This window comes from Camarhynchus parvulus, chromosome 5 (assembly GCF_901933205.1).
Source record: "Camarhynchus parvulus chromosome 5, STF_HiC, whole genome shotgun sequence".
In the NCBI taxonomy this organism is placed as follows: Eukaryota; Metazoa; Chordata; class Aves; order Passeriformes; family Thraupidae; genus Camarhynchus; species Camarhynchus parvulus.
In genome coordinates, this window is record NC_044575.1 from 53,793,106 (window position 1) to 53,812,633 (window position 19,528).

The 19,528-nt window shown below is 39.7% G+C and overlaps 1 protein-coding gene across 4 annotated transcripts in view; it reads right to left on the reverse strand.

Moving 5' to 3' along the window:
- Nucleotides 1-19,528, reverse strand: part of JAG2 (jagged canonical Notch ligand 2) — a 68,600-nt gene that overhangs the window by 14,641 nt on the left and 34,431 nt on the right. Inside the window, exons 6-15 of one of the 4 annotated variants that reach the window (XM_030948870.1) lie at nucleotides 9,442-9,572; nucleotides 8,935-9,054; nucleotides 6,909-7,022; nucleotides 5,930-6,043; nucleotides 5,254-5,367; nucleotides 4,676-4,722; nucleotides 4,224-4,397; nucleotides 1,711-1,861; nucleotides 1,269-1,433; nucleotides 606-719 (exon numbers count right to left, since the gene is read on the reverse strand). In XM_030948870.1, coding sequence (XP_030804730.1) covers nucleotides 606-719; nucleotides 1,269-1,433; nucleotides 1,711-1,861; nucleotides 4,224-4,397; nucleotides 4,676-4,722; nucleotides 5,254-5,367; nucleotides 5,930-6,043; nucleotides 6,909-7,022; nucleotides 8,935-9,054; nucleotides 9,442-9,572 — 1,244 coding nt within the window. The remainder of the gene's footprint in view (nucleotides 1-605; nucleotides 720-1,268; nucleotides 1,434-1,710; nucleotides 1,862-4,223; nucleotides 4,398-4,675; nucleotides 4,723-5,253; nucleotides 5,368-5,929; nucleotides 6,044-6,908; nucleotides 7,023-8,934; nucleotides 9,055-9,441; nucleotides 9,573-19,528) is intronic. The other 3 variants (XM_030948872.1, XM_030948871.1, XM_030948873.1) reach the window with 3 other exon arrangements.

Consider the following 19,528-nt stretch of genomic DNA (forward strand, 5'->3'; position numbering starts at 1 on the left):
GCTTAACCACATACATACATATGTGAACACATTAGACGTACTTACACAATTATGGATTTTAGAGAAAGCTCTTTTCACTTGAGACAAACATTTTAATAGGGGGAACATAATTATTCCAGAACAAACTTCATCTAGACCACACAAAAGGCTGTTCTGACAGCAATAGCTGCCAAAAGCTGCTCAGAATATATTTCACGTCTTAATTGATCCGTGTCCTGTAATAAGTCTCAGCAAGTCCTTGCCATCATGTTTTAGAACAGGCTTCATTCAGAGCAGAAAAAGAAACAACCGCAGTTTCCTCTGAGGTGTCTTAACCATGAACTGGCCTAGTTCACTTCCTGGCCAGCACTCTTGCCTATCCCCAGGACAAAAAATTTTCTCCTCCTGAAATAAATGCTGAACTATACCAAAGAATCAGATTCTGCTCCTATTAAAGGAGCTGAGTCTTTTAGAGCAGCTACCTGAAGGTATTTCTGAAAATATTTCTGCAAACAAGACAATTATAGAAGACAGAAACTACCCCATTATTGAGCACACACTGACAGATGCATCTCTGCTACAACAAGGCTGCATCATTTGGCCCTGCAACACTGAGCAGTACTCACTTGTGTCACACAGCTCTCCTTCCCAGCCACTTGAGCAGAAACATCTAAATGAATCAACTTCATCAATGCATGTCCCACCATTCTTGCAAGGTTTCCCAAGACAGTCATTGATATCTGCAACAAAAAGTCAACAATTATTGCTCAAGGTTGTTTTCACCTACTCAGAGGACTGATCTATACTTGTGTCTCTAGGAAAAGCAGCACAAAGTTATTACTGCATTTGTACAGGCAAAAGAAAAGCTCAAGCATCTGGTAGTGTTTCTGGCTGTACTGTCTTTTATATAGCAAGTCAAGTCCAACCAGAGCATTACACTTACCTGGCAAGAACATCCAGGGGTTTAAAAATACCCAGACCAGCAATACAAGTTCTGGTCCCCTCTTTGTATTCTCATGTTGGAAAAATCTGTGGCTTGTAAGATTGTGCATAAAGGTAGTGGCTACAGACACATTTACACTGAAGCTGGACTAAAATCAGCTTTCTATCACATAGGAAATGCAAACCACTACAAAGACTGCTACCAGAAGAAACAATTTCAAGCAGTACATCTGAAACGGCACCTTATGCAACTTTACTGACATTATTTTATGTTGCAAAGCTTCACAGCATTAACTTTAAAATAAATTTAGAGCAAAAGGAATAATCTTTTATGAGCTCCTACTTACTTTCATGACAGTATGTTCCAGTAAAACCTCTGTCACAGGCACAAGTGAAATTCCCTCCTGGCTGACTAATGCACCGTCCATGAGGCCCACAGACATTGGAAGAAATGAAACGGATTCCTTCTTGGGTAGCATTAGTGAAGACTTCTATTGTACAGCTGTCTATTACTGAAAAAGAAGCGAGGTCTTTAGACTAATGATCTGTATCACCAACCAGAGTTTAGTTTTAAAAAGTTTTACAAGAATTAAAACTAAATATGATTTTACGTTAGCTATGTTATTGTCTAGATCTTCATAAATGAGGAGCACTTCCTCTCACTGCCTCATTGTTTTATGAAGGCCAAGTGAATACAATAAAAACATTTCTGCATTATACTATTCCCCAAAATGCCTTTTTTTAAAAATGTACTACCACCAAGACAGATTTATGGACAACAGCAGGTACCTTTACAAGAATTGTTCTTGCAGTGGTCCTTGAGATGAGAACAATTTTTTCCATCATAGTCATCAGGACAGGCACAGTAATAATCTCCTCCCAGATCATAACATTTAGCCCCATTCTGGCAAGGGTTAGGTTCACAGAAATCAATATCAATCTGTAAGAGAGACCACAGTTAGCAGCAGCTGCTTCATTTCCCAGGAGTAAGCAGCATTATCTGCTTTGCCAGAGACACAGATGAAGCTAATGTACAAAGAACCTCAAGTTTTAAGGTTTATGAATCATAAATATTGCATTCCACCCTGCAAGACAGAGAAACTTCAGCCTACTTTAGTCGATCCTAATACAAAGCATTTCTGATGCTGCTAAAAAATTCTCCTTTGGAGGAGGCTGAACAAGCACATTTGCAATAACTCAGTGAATAATTACTTAAGCCATTAGGAGACACCTTACTGCAACTTCTCTGAATCATTAGAAGTCACTTCTCTGTCCTTCACACCCACGTACCAAGTGCCACAAGGCAAGTTAAACACCAGTGCACTTGTCAGCTTCCTGTCTGCAAGAGACTCAAAATGCACAGAACCTGAACAAAATCCCATCCCCTAGAGCAAATTCTCTTCCCATCTCAATTAACACATAGAATTTATTATAAAACCACACAGCTTGGAAGGGACCTCTAGAGGTCAGCTACTCCCCACCTCCTGCTCAAAGTAGGTCTAGTTAGACCCAACTTCTCAGGACCTTATTTTAAAAAAATACCATCAGCACACCAATTTACACATAGTCACATGAGTTGCACTTTGAACTCTGACCATCTGATCCAGAGAGCCAAATTTAAACCTCGTCTTCATTATACAATGTTTAACGTAGACACTGCTGAACAAAACAATTCTGCTGCTTTCTGCTTTAGCCTGACACACAAGATCACTGATTTGTGATGCCCTAAATTGGTCTCAAAATCCACAAAGCAGCCTCAAAAGGGATATTTTTACATCACAGTGTCTTTCCTCCAAATAATTTTTCTTAAGGATTGCTTTTCTCCCCTCCAGTCAGTTTTTCCTTCTTCACATCTCTCTTGGGAGAAAGATAATTTCATGTCTGTAAAGTTGAAAGCTAAGTCCAATAGAGGTTTCAATCCCTATTTTTAGCAGCTCAGTAGCTAAATAGGAGAAAAATGCCAAACTAGCCAAAGGAGAAGGAGGTGTTAAGTATTTAATTCAGAGGAGGACATACAATTCCAGTCACAACAGAAAATTTTTAGCAAACCATTTCGTGCTCTCACACAGAACATTCAAAGCAAGCTATAAAAAAATAGCTATGGTCTGAGAAAGATTCTCAGATCTCCTCTATCAGATGTCTCCATTTGTTTCCTTCCATTAGTGTAAATTTCCCCTTCCCAATGCAAGTTCAGTAGCTGGTACTTTAGCATCTGGAATCAATGGTAGATATTTCCTGCAGCACACAAGGCAAGCAGCCAACTCCCCCCTATTATTCAAGCACATTTGCTAAAACTTTAATTACACAGTATTGCATGAATCAGCCCAGAGTAGAGCACTTAAGTTATGATCCTTATGCACAAACAGTTCATGAGCTATTAGGTGCTGCACCAGTTTGATTAAACTGGTTGGTATCTGCAGTCCTTTTAAATTTTGAATAAAATGAGGGCACTACTTCTTTAATGATGCAAATAACATAGAATAAAATTAGTTCAGTGTTTAAGAGAGATCACTCCAATATCCTCAACAAAAAATTTCTGGAGCAAATCCAACAAAATTCTAGCCTACTGCCTCCACTTGATACTAAGCATAACATCCAGATGAATTTTACTATCAGCAAAAGCCAGAAAGTGAATACTTAATGCAAAATAATTCTACACTCAAAAGCCTAATGTCCTCCCTAGAAAAGAGGAATATGTTCTTTACCATGAATTACTTCAGGAATTACCACTAAGACTTCAATATTTCAGATCTGAGTCCTTAAGCACTAGAACTCCATGTTCCTAAAATGATCTCAGAGAGAGTTCTGAGAGCTAATACTTGTCTATCTGCCTGCCTTTAGTAATTATGTTAATCATCACCATTATATATAATACAAATAATTGATATATAATTATTCTACTCCTACCAATAGCAGTAGGATTAGTTGAAGGGCAATTCAATTATGTGCCTCAGCATTATTAGGATTAGAATCTAAAGCACTTCAGTGTAACAAAAGGACACAGGTCCTGAAAATTGCAAAAGAAAACATTTCAAGCTTAAGGAATACTTGCAGCCTTAAAACCCTTAGGAAGGCCAACACCTATATGACAACAACTTGCAGTTTATCAGGCTGCAAATTCAAGTGTTCCAGCTACTATGACAGCGCTGCACAACAAATTTGCTTATTCAGAGTATCAGGTAACAGCTACGACAGGCAGTGACGCTCCAGCCTTGGGTTACTCCCATTTAAACCCAGAGATATATTTCTTTCAGGAATTCAGTCCATGACAAGCATTGCAGTAATGTCTGCACTGCCCTCACCTCGCAGAAGACTCCTGAGAATCCCTGGGAACACAGGCAAGTGAATCCATTCACCAGGTCTTTGCAGCGGCCCCCGTTCTGGCAGGGATTGCTCTCACACTCGTTGGTTTCTATCTCACAGTTTTTTCCTGTGAAACCATGAGGGCACAAGCAGTGGTAACCGTTCACTTCATCCTTCACAGAGCAGGGAAAAGAAGCAAAAGTAGAAGGATTTGTTTATTGACAAATTTGGCACACAACTATTCAAGCTACTTCTGTATTCTGGATTTGAAGACAGCAGCAGCACCACAGAATTTTATTTTGTGAAACGGACGCTGCAAGACTCTGCAAGTACAGGGTTACATTTTTAACATTTGAACTTATTTAACCAAACTGTAATTGCAAACTATAAAACTCATAACCAGTCAGACAAAGATTAATTTTCAACATGGAATGTAGTGAACAAGAGTTACCTTACAAGTCCCTCCATGCTGGCACTGTCCGTGACAGTCATTTATATCTATGGATAAAATATACAAAGCATTAGAATTTAGACTGCAAGACTAAGCTGTAAAGTATAGGTTTAGCACAAAAATGGAGAACAAGTGATTTTCAAAAAGGTTTTTTTCTAGATGTTTCAATGGAAAGGAAGGATTCTTGATGTCTTAAAAGATTCCTATTTTTAAAAAATAACCAATAGAAGATGACATTCTCTATTTCTACTACATTGTAATAAACATGAGGCATCAATATCAGTTAATTTCATATCTAACATTTTAGCTTAATAATATTTTAAACTGAATCAGTATATATCATTCAGAAACATGTAAGAGTCAAAAGATTTATTAAAGTGCATCTCTAAGATCACTTTAATACCAATTACCTTTCAAAATACATTTTCAAACAGTATTTTCAATTTACATTGCTAGAAGTTAGAAAAATCCTGACAATGGCTTTTTTTTTTTTGTTAAAGTATGTATACTATCACTTATAATATTTTTTAAAGAACAAATCATCCTACAGTCAACATACATACTAAAGAAATACTAACTGATATGACAATTTACTCCTGTCCATCCTGGAATGCAGTCACAGTAATATCCACCAATGAGATTTTTGCAAGAGTAAGCATTAACACAGGGTTTCCCCTCACACTCATTAGCATCTGTGAAAGAAGAGAAAATAAAGAATAGAATAAAGAACAAACCCAGAAACAGATTACCACAGCACCAAGCAAAGTGTCCATGCAATCCCAGCATCAGAAGCTCATATTAAACATTGGTAGAGCAATAAAACCATTTATATACCACAGGATTTTAATGCACACTTGCCTATAGTAGCACATGCATGTTATCTTACTCTTCCCTTGGCCAAAACTCAAAAAGGCAATTTGTTAGTCAGGGAAAATCCCTCTCTGGCCTCCACAAGCTTAGTCACTGTTCTGCCACCATGGAAAAGGAGTTACCATCACCAGTGCTGCATTTTGCCACAGAAAAGTTATGGGGCATTCTAAAAGACCTATTACAAGTAAGCTTAAGTTGGGGCTTAAATAGTTACAGATCCACTTGAAACTTTTGGCATTGAGATCTACTAAAGAGGAGCTAAGATACCAATAACAACATGCATATTCTACATTTTCTTCAATAAAAACCATGCCAGAAACACACAGAGTTATTCATTGTTTAGGAATAATCTCCAGTGGTCTCCAAAGCTGTAGAATTACTTACCAAGCTGGCAAGTTGCTCCAATCCACTGCTGTGGACAAATACACTCAAATGCATTGACACCATCAATGCAGGTCCCTCCCTGAGCACAGGGGTTCGAGGCACACTCGTCAATATCTGCAAAGGCAAAGGGGGACTCCATCACACAGCCTAAAGCTTGGCTTAACAGGTTCTGCTTCTAAGTTAGTTTGAGGTGAAGGGGAAGAATGTGCCTAAGCTTGTTTGCACAGACTAACACAGCTAACATAATTTTTTATATAGGATTTCTCAATTTCTGTGACAGAGAAGATCAGCAAACAGCAAACAAGAATCAGATAACCTAATAACCTACCTATAATTTGCATGATCATTGAAAGCCACATCTTTAGATTGTGACACATATCTAGCCAATTTTGGTTCTGTGGTTGGTAATTTTCAGGGTTGTTTGGTTTGGTTTTTAGGCTGGTTTTTCTGTTTTTTTTTTTATTTTTGGGGACAGCTGCTGTTTGAAAACAGGTAAGTACCCTGTGTTCTAAACCACAAGCAACATGCAAACTGCAATACAGTCCCACAATACATTTCAACCACTTCTCTGTCCTCTGAACCAAACACTTAAGCATTTAAGTGTGCAAATCTACTTTTCTGCTATTAAGGAAGGGGAGAACCTTTGACCTTCACATTTATATTTCTCGAAATGAAACTATTCTGTATTTTGCTTCAGCGTGGCTGAGTCAGGAATTGACAAACAAGCTCTGGCAAAGGGCATTTCTTTGGATACAGTCCAGCTATGCTTCTGATAACTTTCTGATAACAGATCTCAACTGCATTGAGTCAATACTGTGGGCTGCACAGAACCCTCCTCTTTTCACTCTGCCAATGCTCAGCTCTTAAAAGACAGGGAAAGTGAAAGACTACCAACAAATTCCAAACCCATAGAGCATGCTATCACCAAGCATCAACCCTTCCAACCCAACAGGTCAGGCACCAGCAAACCCATACCCACCAATAGCACATGTTGGTCCACTCCACCCCGACGGGCAGTGACACTTGAAGCCTGACGAAATTTCGTGACAAATTCCACCATTAGCACAGGGATTAGATACACAAGCATGCTCAGCTGGGGAGAAAGAAGGAAAGAATTTCTTGCTAAATACTCTTCCAGTACCAATTAAGGAGAACTTGCAGTTAAAAGTTGCATTGGGTAAAAGTAACCAAGAGAAATAAAAGTGGAGAGATACCAGTACAGAACTTTGGAGCCTTCCTCTCCCACCTGCAGAGAGTTAAGACTCCCAGGAGGAAAATGAAGCAGGATTTCACTGAAGATGTATCATCCTTCCCACCTAATGACTAGAAAGCCTAAGCACAGATAGCTCACTCTATTTCAATTCCAGCAAAGTTCCCCACTAATACTCTGCTTCCAGCCATGCACTTCCACCTCCAGGGCACTCTAGCACTTCTTTTAAATTCAGTGAGAAAAAACAGATATGCTGTACGCAGAGGTCTGAGTTGTGGTAGTTTAAGGTCTGTTTAGCTTCATTCTAGCACTGCTCTTGGAAACAGCAGGGAATAGAGGTGCTCACAGGCAGTGATGCTCCTTGTCACTCCATGTAGGGCTGTAACAGTGGCAGAGGCTGCACAAAACCATCAGGTTGAGGAGGGACAAGGTTTTTGTAACTTCTTTTTGGTAACTTCCCCTCTCAGAAGCTAAAGAAGTCTTTTAGTACCAGTACCTAAAGCAGCTCACACACCAACCTACTGTTAAAAATCACTGTAGATCTCAGCAAGTATATGGCTCCCTTTTTCACTGCCTCCTCACCTGAAAAGACAAGCTACCCCCCCACAGCTTTCAGGGCAAGCTATGGCAAGATTTCCTCCATTTTAGCCTAAACTTTACATCATGTTCTACCAGCTGAAGCAAAATTTAAGTTTTGATGGTATCTTTAATACCACACAGAGCTTTAGGAAGTTCAAAGATCTACATCCTGATTAACTCCAAAAACCTTCTGCTGATAATAGCTTAGTGAACTTAAGGCCAAGCAGTGAATTGGAAAAAAAAAAGGTTCTTTCCACCTAAAATTTTAACTATCAAGGGACAGTAAAATTCATAGTGAGAAGCTGTGAATATCACATTTCAAAAAAGGATTAAACAATGCATCATGACAAAGAAATAGAGCATATACCTAACCACTATATGAAGCAAAATATGAAAGAAGTAGAAACTGCACACTGTCCATTTACCTCCAAAGTGAGAATAACCAAGAAAAGTCTCCAGAGACCAAAACTGTCCCTAGAACATGAACATTTTGGTCCTTGTGTAACACATACATAGACAGAAAAAAGCAACATGCTATCTTTGTATGTGGTTGAGATAGGAAGCAGTTTTTCAAGACACAGATCTGTTAAAGGCAAAGTCATACTTCCTCACAAATGTGGTTTAAATGCTCTCCTCCATTTTGCCAATAGGCACAAGGAAGACACTTTTTGTTCAGACTGCTCAAGGTGACTCTGTAAGAGAGTTTGAGCACATTTCCATAGGAGTTAACAATTCATTATTAATCCAAATATATTAGAAGTCCCACATTAAAAGATTAGGCTTCAGTTGATTAAAAAGGATAGTCAACACATTCAGCCGACTAAAAAAGGGGCCAAAGCCCCACATCAGAGTAGGAATTGAAGTGTCCATCACTTCCATCTTTCTTAGTCCCCAGCTTGGAAAAGATCCATGCTTGCCAGCAAGCCAGAAGACAAGAACATGGGCAGCAGGGAGTAAGGCAACAGGGAAAGGCATATGTCTAATGTATTTCATGAGACTACAGCCCAACTGCATATTTGGATTAAGGAAGAGAAGTCAAAGGGAAGAAATAGTCTCAGTCTTATCTAAAGGGAAACTGGTGCAGCATTTCTGTTGTGTTTGGTGATTTTTTGAACAGCCAGGCTCAGACCCCAGAAAGGAGAGGTGGAGCACATCCCCAGTGCAATGCAGAAGTGCTGAGGCAGTGCAGGTGTCCCAGGAGAGGTGTCCCACGTACCGATTTCGCAGTTCTTGCCCGAGTAGCCGTCGGGGCAGGCGCAGCGATACTCGTCCGGCTCCGTGTTCATGCAGGTGCCGCCGTTCAGGCATGGGTGGTGATTCCCACAGTAATTCAGATCTGCATAGAGAAAAGACCCAGTCAGCAGGGAACACAGATCACACCATTTCAGTCCCTACTCAGTCACACAGACGCCTTTCCGGCTCGAACATCCTTCAACCCACATCATCCCCATATTCCAGTGGCTAGCCTGTGATCTGGTAACTATCCACAGAACAGGGAAGAACGAACAAGAGACAACTGCAGGAGTTAGAAGAGTCAGGACAATTTCAAGCCTTTTGTCTTGAACTTCCTATACTTCTGATGCCTAGGCACCATCTGCCACACGAGAATTAAGGCACAGAAACACTCGCGTAGTTGCACACTAGCAGAAAAGAAAAGGGGTTAATGAGTTATCAGTTAATCATGCAACTTAACTTATTTTTCCTGGACATTAATGTTAAGTACCTTTGTTACAGAGCAGGCCACCCCAGTTGGTTTCACAATTACACTGCCATGGTTCATTACAGCTCCCATGAGCACAGCCTGGGTAGCGGACACACTCATCACAGAACTGTCCTTGCCAACCATAATGACACCTAAGATGTAAGTTCACATGTTAAAAGTTAGCAACATGATGCTTCATCATCAGCATTACATGTATTTACAACACTACACTTACCATTCTCAAGAACAAGGCCAACTGTTCAATGTGCAACAGATAACAAAACTTTATCCTGTTTAGAGGGGACACAACTAGTCCTGTTGAACATCCTTTATGGGAACTCATCCTCCTCAAATGTGTTACACACAATGGCAACAAACACCATCAAGCACTACACGTTATGAGAACTGGACATGAATTAGTTGTTCTTTCACAAGAAGTCCCATCTTCACATAATCATCTCACACTAGGACAAAACTTGTGATTGACACAAGAAAGCTGAAATTGATTTTCAGGAGACTGCTGGCTTACTGCATTGAGCACCACAGTGTTTTTTTGTGAAGAGAGATTTCAAGATAATAGCCAATTTGCTCTAGAGTGCTACAGCCTTAAAAGACCAGGGCAGCCAGAAAGGCAGCAGTCTTGACAATTTTCTCAATGCCTGGTTTCTCAAGAAAACCTTTTTTCACAGATTTATTCCATTATATCCTCAGTGTTCTCTACTGGCACTATGGAAAAAGTACCCTTTGGAGAAAGGAGGAGTGAGAACAGAAACAAAAGCCATTAATAACTCATTTGGTTTAGAGTTGAAATTTCCCCACAAGATTTCTTCTGAGACCAGTATCTTTATGTTAATCTGTATCAGAACCCTGCTAAAAGAAGCAACTACTGTTTATGCTATTAAAATCTGAACTAATAAGGGGGGGTGGTGGTGATTTTTTAAAACATATTTATATTTCACACATATTTTAAGTACCAAGAAATAGTAAACTTGCTCTTACAAAGCCAACAAAAGAAATGTTCTGTCTGTTAAGAGTGTATTTGTTATACAGAATTAAAGAAACATACTAGCAATAAAGAGATCACACTGAATGAGAGTTGGGCACATGCACAGCAGTGCAGCCCTATTGCCTAGAGGAAAAAAAGCATTAGAAATGAAACTACATTTTTTAGATTTGACGCTACCATTCTATTATCCACGTGACTTAAATAGTATAAAAGAGCATAAAATAAATTAAGTCTTTGGGGGGGGCACTGAGAGAAGACAAGGAAGAGAAGTATAAATGAGGAATCTTGCTTCCTTGTGAATCAATCCCCTTCCACTGTTTCAGTAAGCTGGATCAATCCCCAGAGGAACAGAACAAGCTGTGCTGGCAGCACAGTATTTAAATCCCTTACTGTTTACATTGGAAGTAAGGACTCTAGATGCAGAATCTCTGCAAGACTATTCTTTTCATACAAGTTCTAGAGCTACTTTGAGCTCCTGTGCCAGTACCTGCTCCTGCCCTGAAAAGCTCCAAGATCTCCAAGGAGAGCCTCAGCTGAGAACTCAGCCCAGAGGCCTCGACTGCTCCTCTGAGCAGGGCTGGCAGAAGCCTGGAGAACACTCACATTTTAGAAGCCTCTTTCTTTGGCTGCAGCAGCAGCAAGAGGAAACAAATACTGCTCTTGCTAAATTTGATCTCTTCCTTCCTCCTCAAGGACAGAAAAATCTTTTCAGAGGATGGTAATAATAAAAAAAGCATTGCAACTTACTTTACTGGCCCCAACCCAAATCTTCATCCATGCCAAACCTGGCACTACTGCCAGTGATTCACCATGACTATCCCAGCCAGAGCCAACTCCCCACCCACATACAACAAGCATTTTCAAGAGCTGAAAGTCTGCATCACAAAGCAAATAATCACAGGAACTCAATTTATTCTCCATAGCCCATGGATAACAAATTTCTTTGTTTGACACTGCAGCGGTGCTTAAGAGTGCAAAGAAAAATACAGCCACCTTCTAGAACTTGAAGGCATCTTAAGCACCTACTTGAGTTTGTAGGTATGCTTGGTGACATCAAAATTACTTTAGCAGAAAAAAAGTTGCTGCTTTTTCATGATATTCAACACAGTCAAAGTTCACAGTTAAAGTTACCACCATGCCTGAGGGAAATAATTTCTAGAGGCTAAAAGCAGTCCAAAAGAACACAATGTTTACAAGTCAAAAGGTTACTATGTGGTAAGCTGATCAGCCTTCAGTTTACAAGGAAGAGTAAATTAGGATTTCCTCTTGAACAGGAAGTCTGGTCGCATCCTACATTAACAGGTGCTAGAGCAGCATTAATTCCACTTCCTTCTGAAAAGATAATGCTGATATGGATCTCAGCCCACCCTGACAGCAAGATGGGATCAATAATGGTAAACCAACCCAGAAATGGGTACGCTCTCTGTCATATATGGGTATGGATGTGTCATTTATGACAAAAATATAAAGAAAAAACCAAAAGATGAAAATGATACTATGAGAAGACCAAATGGTACAAACAAATTCAACATTTAGAAAAAAAAAAACCAAAAATTCAAACCAGAATTCCTTTTCAAGTACCAACCACTTGTGCAAAACCCAAAAGGAAACAGTCAGTGCAGCTAATAGTGGGCTAAAGTTACTTCTTCCCTGCCCTCCAATCCCAGTTGAGAATCAACTAAATAGCAATTCTAAATTTTTCACATCTGACAAAATAAGAAAGCCAAATATAGAGAATCTATAAGGATTCTCATTGTTCAACAGACAAAGAAAATTCTTATTGGAATCAAGATTCTACTTCCTTTGTCCTTCCCCTCTGCTGACTTCATCAGCTCAAAGTTGTCTTCACAATCCAGCACACGCAAAACAAAATCAGACCTGGCTTAATCTTAGCCCTTGCTGGGTTATTAGGAGCACAAAGAAGCTACCATAAATAGATTGTTACAGTTCAGTAACTTCCTGATGGAAGGCTGAAGCACAGGCATCTGCTCCCAGACTGAAGCATCCCCCTGGGTCACAACTAACACAGAGTGTAATAGGGAGAGAAGAACAATTGTTGGTTATCTTGAAACCAACAACCTGGAGAAGAGATCTGGTAATTCTACAGGCACACTTCACAGCTTCCATTTTCCTTAGATGACAGTCTGGGGACAAAAGAAAAATGAGAATTCAAACAAAAGGCTGGAGGTGGGGGTGGCAGGAGTTAACATTAGCAAAAATTCTAGACAACCTTTCAATCGTCAGATTAGAAAAACTGCAACTGTGCAGAAAAAAATACTACTGTCACTGTCAAGCAGAAAAAGCCACAATAATTCAGCTCAGTGGGGCTTCAAACAGCTAAATTTCAGGATAAAGGACTTTTAACAGTAAATCTCCATGCATTTAAAGTAGTAAATTTAACATCAGGGAATCCTACAAAAGCACTCATCACTACACACAGTTCAAAATCAGAACTTTGAACACACAGGCACATGTGTACTCAGTTCACAGGCACATGTGTACTCAGAGAGAGGGGAAAGTGGGAAAAAAAGCATGAAACGGAACATTTGGGTTTTTCATTTTTCCTGGGTCATTCAAAACCAAAATTTATCAAGTCTAATAGAAGATTTTTCTATAGAAATATGCTCTCCTTCTGTTCTTCTGAAAGAGATATAATTAAGGAAAAAGCTGACAGTAGCCTTTGCTTTCCTTTGAGGAAATTTGTTGTAATTATTTAGTAAGAAAGAGCTAGGTTGAAACTGAGTATTTCCAGATCAGATGGAACTAACTAGATAGGTATAACTAGATCTCCTCAGGCAAAGAGGGGACTAGATGACCCTGGAAATGTTGTCGAGACTCCACAAATTTATGTCAAATTCTACAGTGGCAATCATAGAAGTGATATGGAAAGGTGAAGAGATGTACTCAGATCCTGAAGGTCTGTGAACCATGGCCCCTCAGCACCTTGAATGATTAACTCCTCCTTATCCAAAAGGAGGATGCCTCTGCCACCACAGCAGAAAATCAGAGTGCCCTCAGTGGTCACCTTAAACTCAGCTCTTTTGTATTATCTTCATACAAGTTTATTCTCCTGGTTCAATCACTTCTGGTTATTTGAGAGTCCTGATCCTTCTGTGCAGAAAGTTCAACTGAGAAACTTCATATTGCACACCTCATCCAATGACTAATCTATGCTGGTTAACCTTAAAAAAAAGCTCTGTAATTCATGAGAATGAGAGGATACCTAAATTAATTCTGTTCTATGCCTACTTACAGAGCTTTGTCAGCACTTCATGCATAAATACACCTGAACCACGAAACTGAAGTCTATTCCTGAAGCCAATGCAAGAATATGGTGCCTAAAAATAAATTTTAAGAAATCTTAGGGAGGATGTAGGCAATGTGGTTCAAACCATTAAATATCACAGGTTACACATCACTGATACATTGCTCATCATACAAAGAGTGAAGACAACATCATTGTGAGGTATTCTTACACCTTTTGATAAGCAGACTTTTTGGAAGGAGCCTCTCCCAATCATGTTTCAAGTGGAAGCTGGGGCCAAAACACTCAATACAGGAAAACAAAGCAAAACCAGTGACATTAAGAGCAGAAGCAAAATGCATTATTCAGGGGTGGGGGAGAAATAGCCCTCTTAAATAGAAAACCACTAAATTTTCTAATGACGTGAACAGGATGGCGTTGTATAGGCCAGAACAATAGCTTTATATAAGTTATTTACTTAAAATAACCATAAGAAAGTCTGTTTAAACTTTTAGGCGAATACTTGTTGCACAGCAGGCAGCAATATTGCCCAGCTGTTAGATCCTACAATTCTGAGCATCTGAATTCAATGTTAATAAGCAGGACAGTACTCATTCACTAAAACTTGTCACAGAAACACTTTGCCCACTTTCCTACCTTCGAAATAGGCAAGATAATTTTGTGAATAGCAAAGGAAAACATACTCATTTAATGAGCTCAAAGAATTTAATTACCCAAAAGCTTGTTATCTTTTCCTCTAACCCCCAGCCTTCTTATCACACCAAAAGATACAAACCTTTCCCTACAAACATTTTTCTCCTCCAATAAAGGAAGTTATTGAAAGCTAACAGTCTTACTCCAGTACTATGTAGAGTTTTGAGAACAAGCTAAAAGAGGGTATGATTCAAAAGTTTTTAGCCAAAACATTGCTCAGTTAACTTACATAAGTGGTTCTAAGGGTGTGCCCGTATTTGCATTAGTTCACACCAGGAACATGTTTTTTGTGTGAACTGCCTGATCATTCCTGTTGATGGTGTGTTAGTTCACATCACAGAGCTGTTTTGGAACAAAGGAATTGGATTCCTCTTAGGTTAAACTAAGGTAACATCAGACAATGTATGCCAGGAGCACACCCAATGTGTTCCAGCTGCAAACAGGCATTCAGGCCACAAGAACAGACTAGAGAGTCTAAAATTTAAAGTCCTGAAGTGTTTGGAGTGTGATGTTGAGTTCTCTGCACTGCTTTGATCTACTGTTCTAGTTCAGCTGCACTCCCCACACTGCTATAGACACAAGTTCAAGCACTACATGTTTTTACTTCCTGCACGCCCACTCAGATCTCCTGGATGCAGATCCACCTTTAGGATATGTTCTATACCATCCAACCCACTCATGCAGAGCCTGCCTCAGTTCCTTGACCAATAAAGAAGCAAAACATGAGATTCTTTGTCTAACTTAAGGTGTCTACTTGTGAAAGGCTTGCCAACATTCCCTAAGGGCTCACCACTAGGACATAAAAAAAATTAAATAAATAAAAGCACACTGGTTGTAACAACAGGTAAGAGAACTCAACATGAGGAAAGACACAGCAATGGTAAGAATTTTATAAGATCTTGGAGACCTGAAGCTGTGATAGGATATCTTACACTAAAGAGGAGAAAGGAGATGTTCCAGTCATGGTCCCAAGTGCACTCCTGCAGAGCCAAACAGCAGCCTCACACTTTGTAGGGATCATGGGCAGGGCAGCCTTGCTGGAATTGAGCTGGTCAGATGCCAAAGCAGCTAAGCACACTGCTCCAACCAAGTTTTTTTTCTAGTTTACTGCTCAGAGGAGCCTATGAGATTTCTAATAATTGCATTCTAGAACACTTGTAGAATATCCCCACCTCTTACTTTCTCCCAATTTTTAGAAGCTAGAATTTTATTTCCTTCTTTCTTTCAGTTCTATAGGACCTTTTGCTAGCCCTCTACAGTCTTTCAATAACAACCTGCTTTGAAAAGCCTCACCAGATCACTTTACACCCAAGAATGAATTTACAAGAATCCAGCTGCTGTTTTTTTTAAATAAAAGTTTAGACAGAGCTCCCCAGCATTGATGTTAAACATGTTATCCACCCAACCATCACAAACCACAAGTGAGACATCAGTGATACTAGATAGCCTCTGAGAAGTCTTGGATTCAACAAAGACTCTCTAGAACACTTTTCACACACCACCAATACTCCAGGTAGTTGTAGCTCACTTTGCATCTCCAGCTTTTCTGCACCTCTAAAGAAAGTACTGGATAACAGCTGAGCAGGGTCTGGCCTGTGAAGTGACAGATGAAGGGAGCAAAACCACTTGAGATGCCCACAGCCCTCACAGGCTCTGCAGGACTGCTGAAGGGGAACACAAGGGCTACAAAAAGGCATGGCACCAGACAGAAAGCTTGAGAAAACTTTTTCCATGGGGCAAAGATAAGGTACATGTTTAAACAAAACCAAACAAACATAAAATCACCAAAACTGTAAAACTAAAACTGTCATATATAGTTCTAGAACAAGTCAATTCAAAGCACACAAACCTTAATTTATATTAAAAGTTCTTTTAAAAACAGTACACTTGCTTTATCCACCTTAACAGACTTCACATTAGAGTACTATTAATGACCCCATTTCAAATTCATTTCAGTTAGTCTGCACACTCTAAACAAACTTTTGTATCAGGTGTGGAAAGTAAGACTTGCATTTCCCAGGACAAAACCTAGCTCTTACCATGGCTGCAGAACACAAGCTGAGCAGCGTTAGGGATTCAACTCTTGTTTTGTTTTCAGATGACAAGCCAACATTCAAAGGCAAAGAAAAGTAGAAAGACTTCTGAAAATACCACATCCTGGCAGGGCTATGACAATGTAAGCCAGATATGAGGCCTATCTGGACCTCAACCAAAGCCATACCACTCTGGATAACAAGGAAGTGAAAGATTGAGCTGTTAAGCCTAGTGACAGTTTATGAGTGGTACCAAACATACCCAGGTCAGCAGTTTTAATCAAGGAAAGAGACTGTCACTGGTGGTTTCTTTACATTCAACTCTGCTAATTTCATGAGGTCATTGAACCCAAGCCAGATATGAGCTATTAGATCAAACTTCATTCTCCTCTAGACAGCTTAATGGGATTTAACAAAGTACTTTAAATGACGCAAAAACATACAAAGAGTACCAGCATCAAGGCTCTGCAATGTTGTGTCTTTGATAATCCCTTCTACTTATTTGGCCTGGTGAAGTCAATTAAAAAAAAAATAGACCATTTAGCCTGCCACTACAGACCAAAGTTTATTGTCTTTCTTTATACACAGTGGGTAAAGACTAGTTTGTTTTCTCTTTAGGATGGTGGCATTTTTCCATCCTTGCAAGACACAGCGAAGTTGCTTTTGCTTTCCTCAAGGATGTATTTTTTCACCTTTATTCAGGAAATTTTTACTTTTGCTGAATTGCCTCCACAATGACAAAAACACATCACCTAGACCCAGCCACACCACAAAATCATTTCCTACATTAGGTCATTGTGAGATTTCTGGTCATCCCTAGTTATTTTCCATTTTGATGGAAACTCAGCAGAAGAAATGGAAAAACATCTCAACACTGTAACTTTCTCAGAGTATATGGGTGCATGAATTTGACCAACAGATGATGCACACCCAGAACCAGTGACACTGCCTCTATTAACACTCTGAGGTAATTTAGCTACTTCTGATTTTAGTGTAACTTTTAATCCAAAACCAGCTCTAAATTACACTGGAACATAAAAAATGGAGGATAGATCTTTTCTTGAGACCTTGGTTGAAGCCTTGAAGTCCCTGTCTAAGTTACCTCCACATTCATGCAAGTTGAAGATGGAAGCCATTTCCCAGCTTTTCTGTTTACTAACAGCACTGCAAGTTTTGGCAGTTAAGTAGCTTTTGGCACCAGCTAGTTCCCAACTACCTCACACCCATATTTTTTCTCACATTTTCATTTTCTTTCTGAATTAAAAAAGGACATTGTTTTCACCTGTTAAATTACAGTGGCAGCTGTCCAGAAACCAGGATGAAGGAATCTAGATTAAAATTCAATAGCACCAAACATAGCAGTTTCTTTTAAATAACAGCTTCCTTTGTACTGCTGAAGATAAAGGTCATGTCTGTAAGCCTTGTTTATTTTTAGGCCAGCATCATTTTTCTACAGAAAGTATTATCCATTTCGGTTAAAAGCAACATTTCCAATATAGTCTAATAACTATGACAGAGTACTACTTAAAAACACAATTTAAAGCTTGTGTGTGAACACACTCAAGCTACCAAATCTGCATTAAAGATACAGCTTAGAACTTTCTGCAATATTACAAAGAGTGGCCACACAGAGAAAAGCCACTGTTCTCCTTTGGTTTGCTGATCACAGCTCTGACTTGAGCAGACAGGCATCAAGAAATGAGGTAAACTGCACACAATAATCCACTATTCCTTCCCTCAGTGCTTTCTTTCAGGTGAGAGAATCACCCATCACAATAGTGAGATACCTGGACAGATTTCTTCAGTAGATTCAGGGTTATTTTTGTGGGCTCACTTTAGCTGGGTGGGTTGCAAGGGAACACCTGGATTTACAACCCCAAATGCTTCTTCCCATCAGCTCCAGGCTGCAAGGAAAGGCTTTGCCATGTGAGATCACCTATTGACAGCCACCTTGAAAAGGTAACAGCACCCAGCTCTCAGCTTGAAAGGTTTTATATTCCCTTCTTGAAACCTCCCTCCTCCTCTCCAGCTTCTGCCTTCTCACATACAGCTGGTATCACAGAGAAAAGGAAGTTAAAAAGGAAACTACACCAACCCCTATTAAAAAAAAACTCAACCAAAGGTACTGCTTTGTATTTGTTTAAATCTGTTTCTTTTACATATTTAGTCAAAGACTTGAATTAGAAAAGCAAATATTAGCAGGCTCCTAGGATGGTACTTTGACACCTACAGGACACCAGAAACCCTTACATGAATCAAAATTCATTAAAATAGGCTCTTGAGGGGAACAAATGCATTCTTGGAAGGCTCAAGGGAAGGAGTGTTTCTTCTTCAGGCAGAAATGATACTGGCCCAGCTCTCAACAACAATCTCTACTTGTAACAAAAAATGCCCAACAGCAGTAGGAGCACCCAACACTTAAAATCACAAGGAAAATACTTATTGATATGGAAAATGACAAATAACTTTATATGTAAATACTCTTACACAAAAGGGAAGCCATCATTTAAACATCTTCCTTGAAAAAAAAAAAAAAGGAATTTTTATAGCTTGAGAAGTGAAACCACACACAAGCTGAAGCGCTGCACTTGAAATTTACACTTCTCAGTCAGACCAGAGGACTACAATGCAAGAAACCTTCCCAGAAGCCAGCAACATCTGATGGAAGTTTCAGGGCAGCAAGAAGCCACTCTGTGCTGCAATGATTTAGGGTTTGCTTTGTTATCTGCCATCCCCCAGTGTTAAAACCACGAGGCTCTGCAGCAGGATGGGACTTGTCTGCATATCACCTACCACAGTTCATGAACTGGCATCTCAAGCCAGCTCAACTCTAAGCCCAGCTAAGCTGGACTATCTGCATCCCATATCTGCCACTCCTGTGGAGGCTGCAGTAGTCAGAAGGATGAAGCCAAATTGCCTTAAACTGTCACAGCTTGTCACAAAGTGGTATTTGTCAGCTCTCAGGGGTTCTGGCAGCCACAGCTCAGTCTCACATCGTTCCAATCAAGCAGGTTCAACGCAGCTCAATAAGGAACCACCGTGTGAATCCACTCTTACAATGGTGCATACCACTCTGACCACAAATAAACTCAACAACTTACACAGGATCCC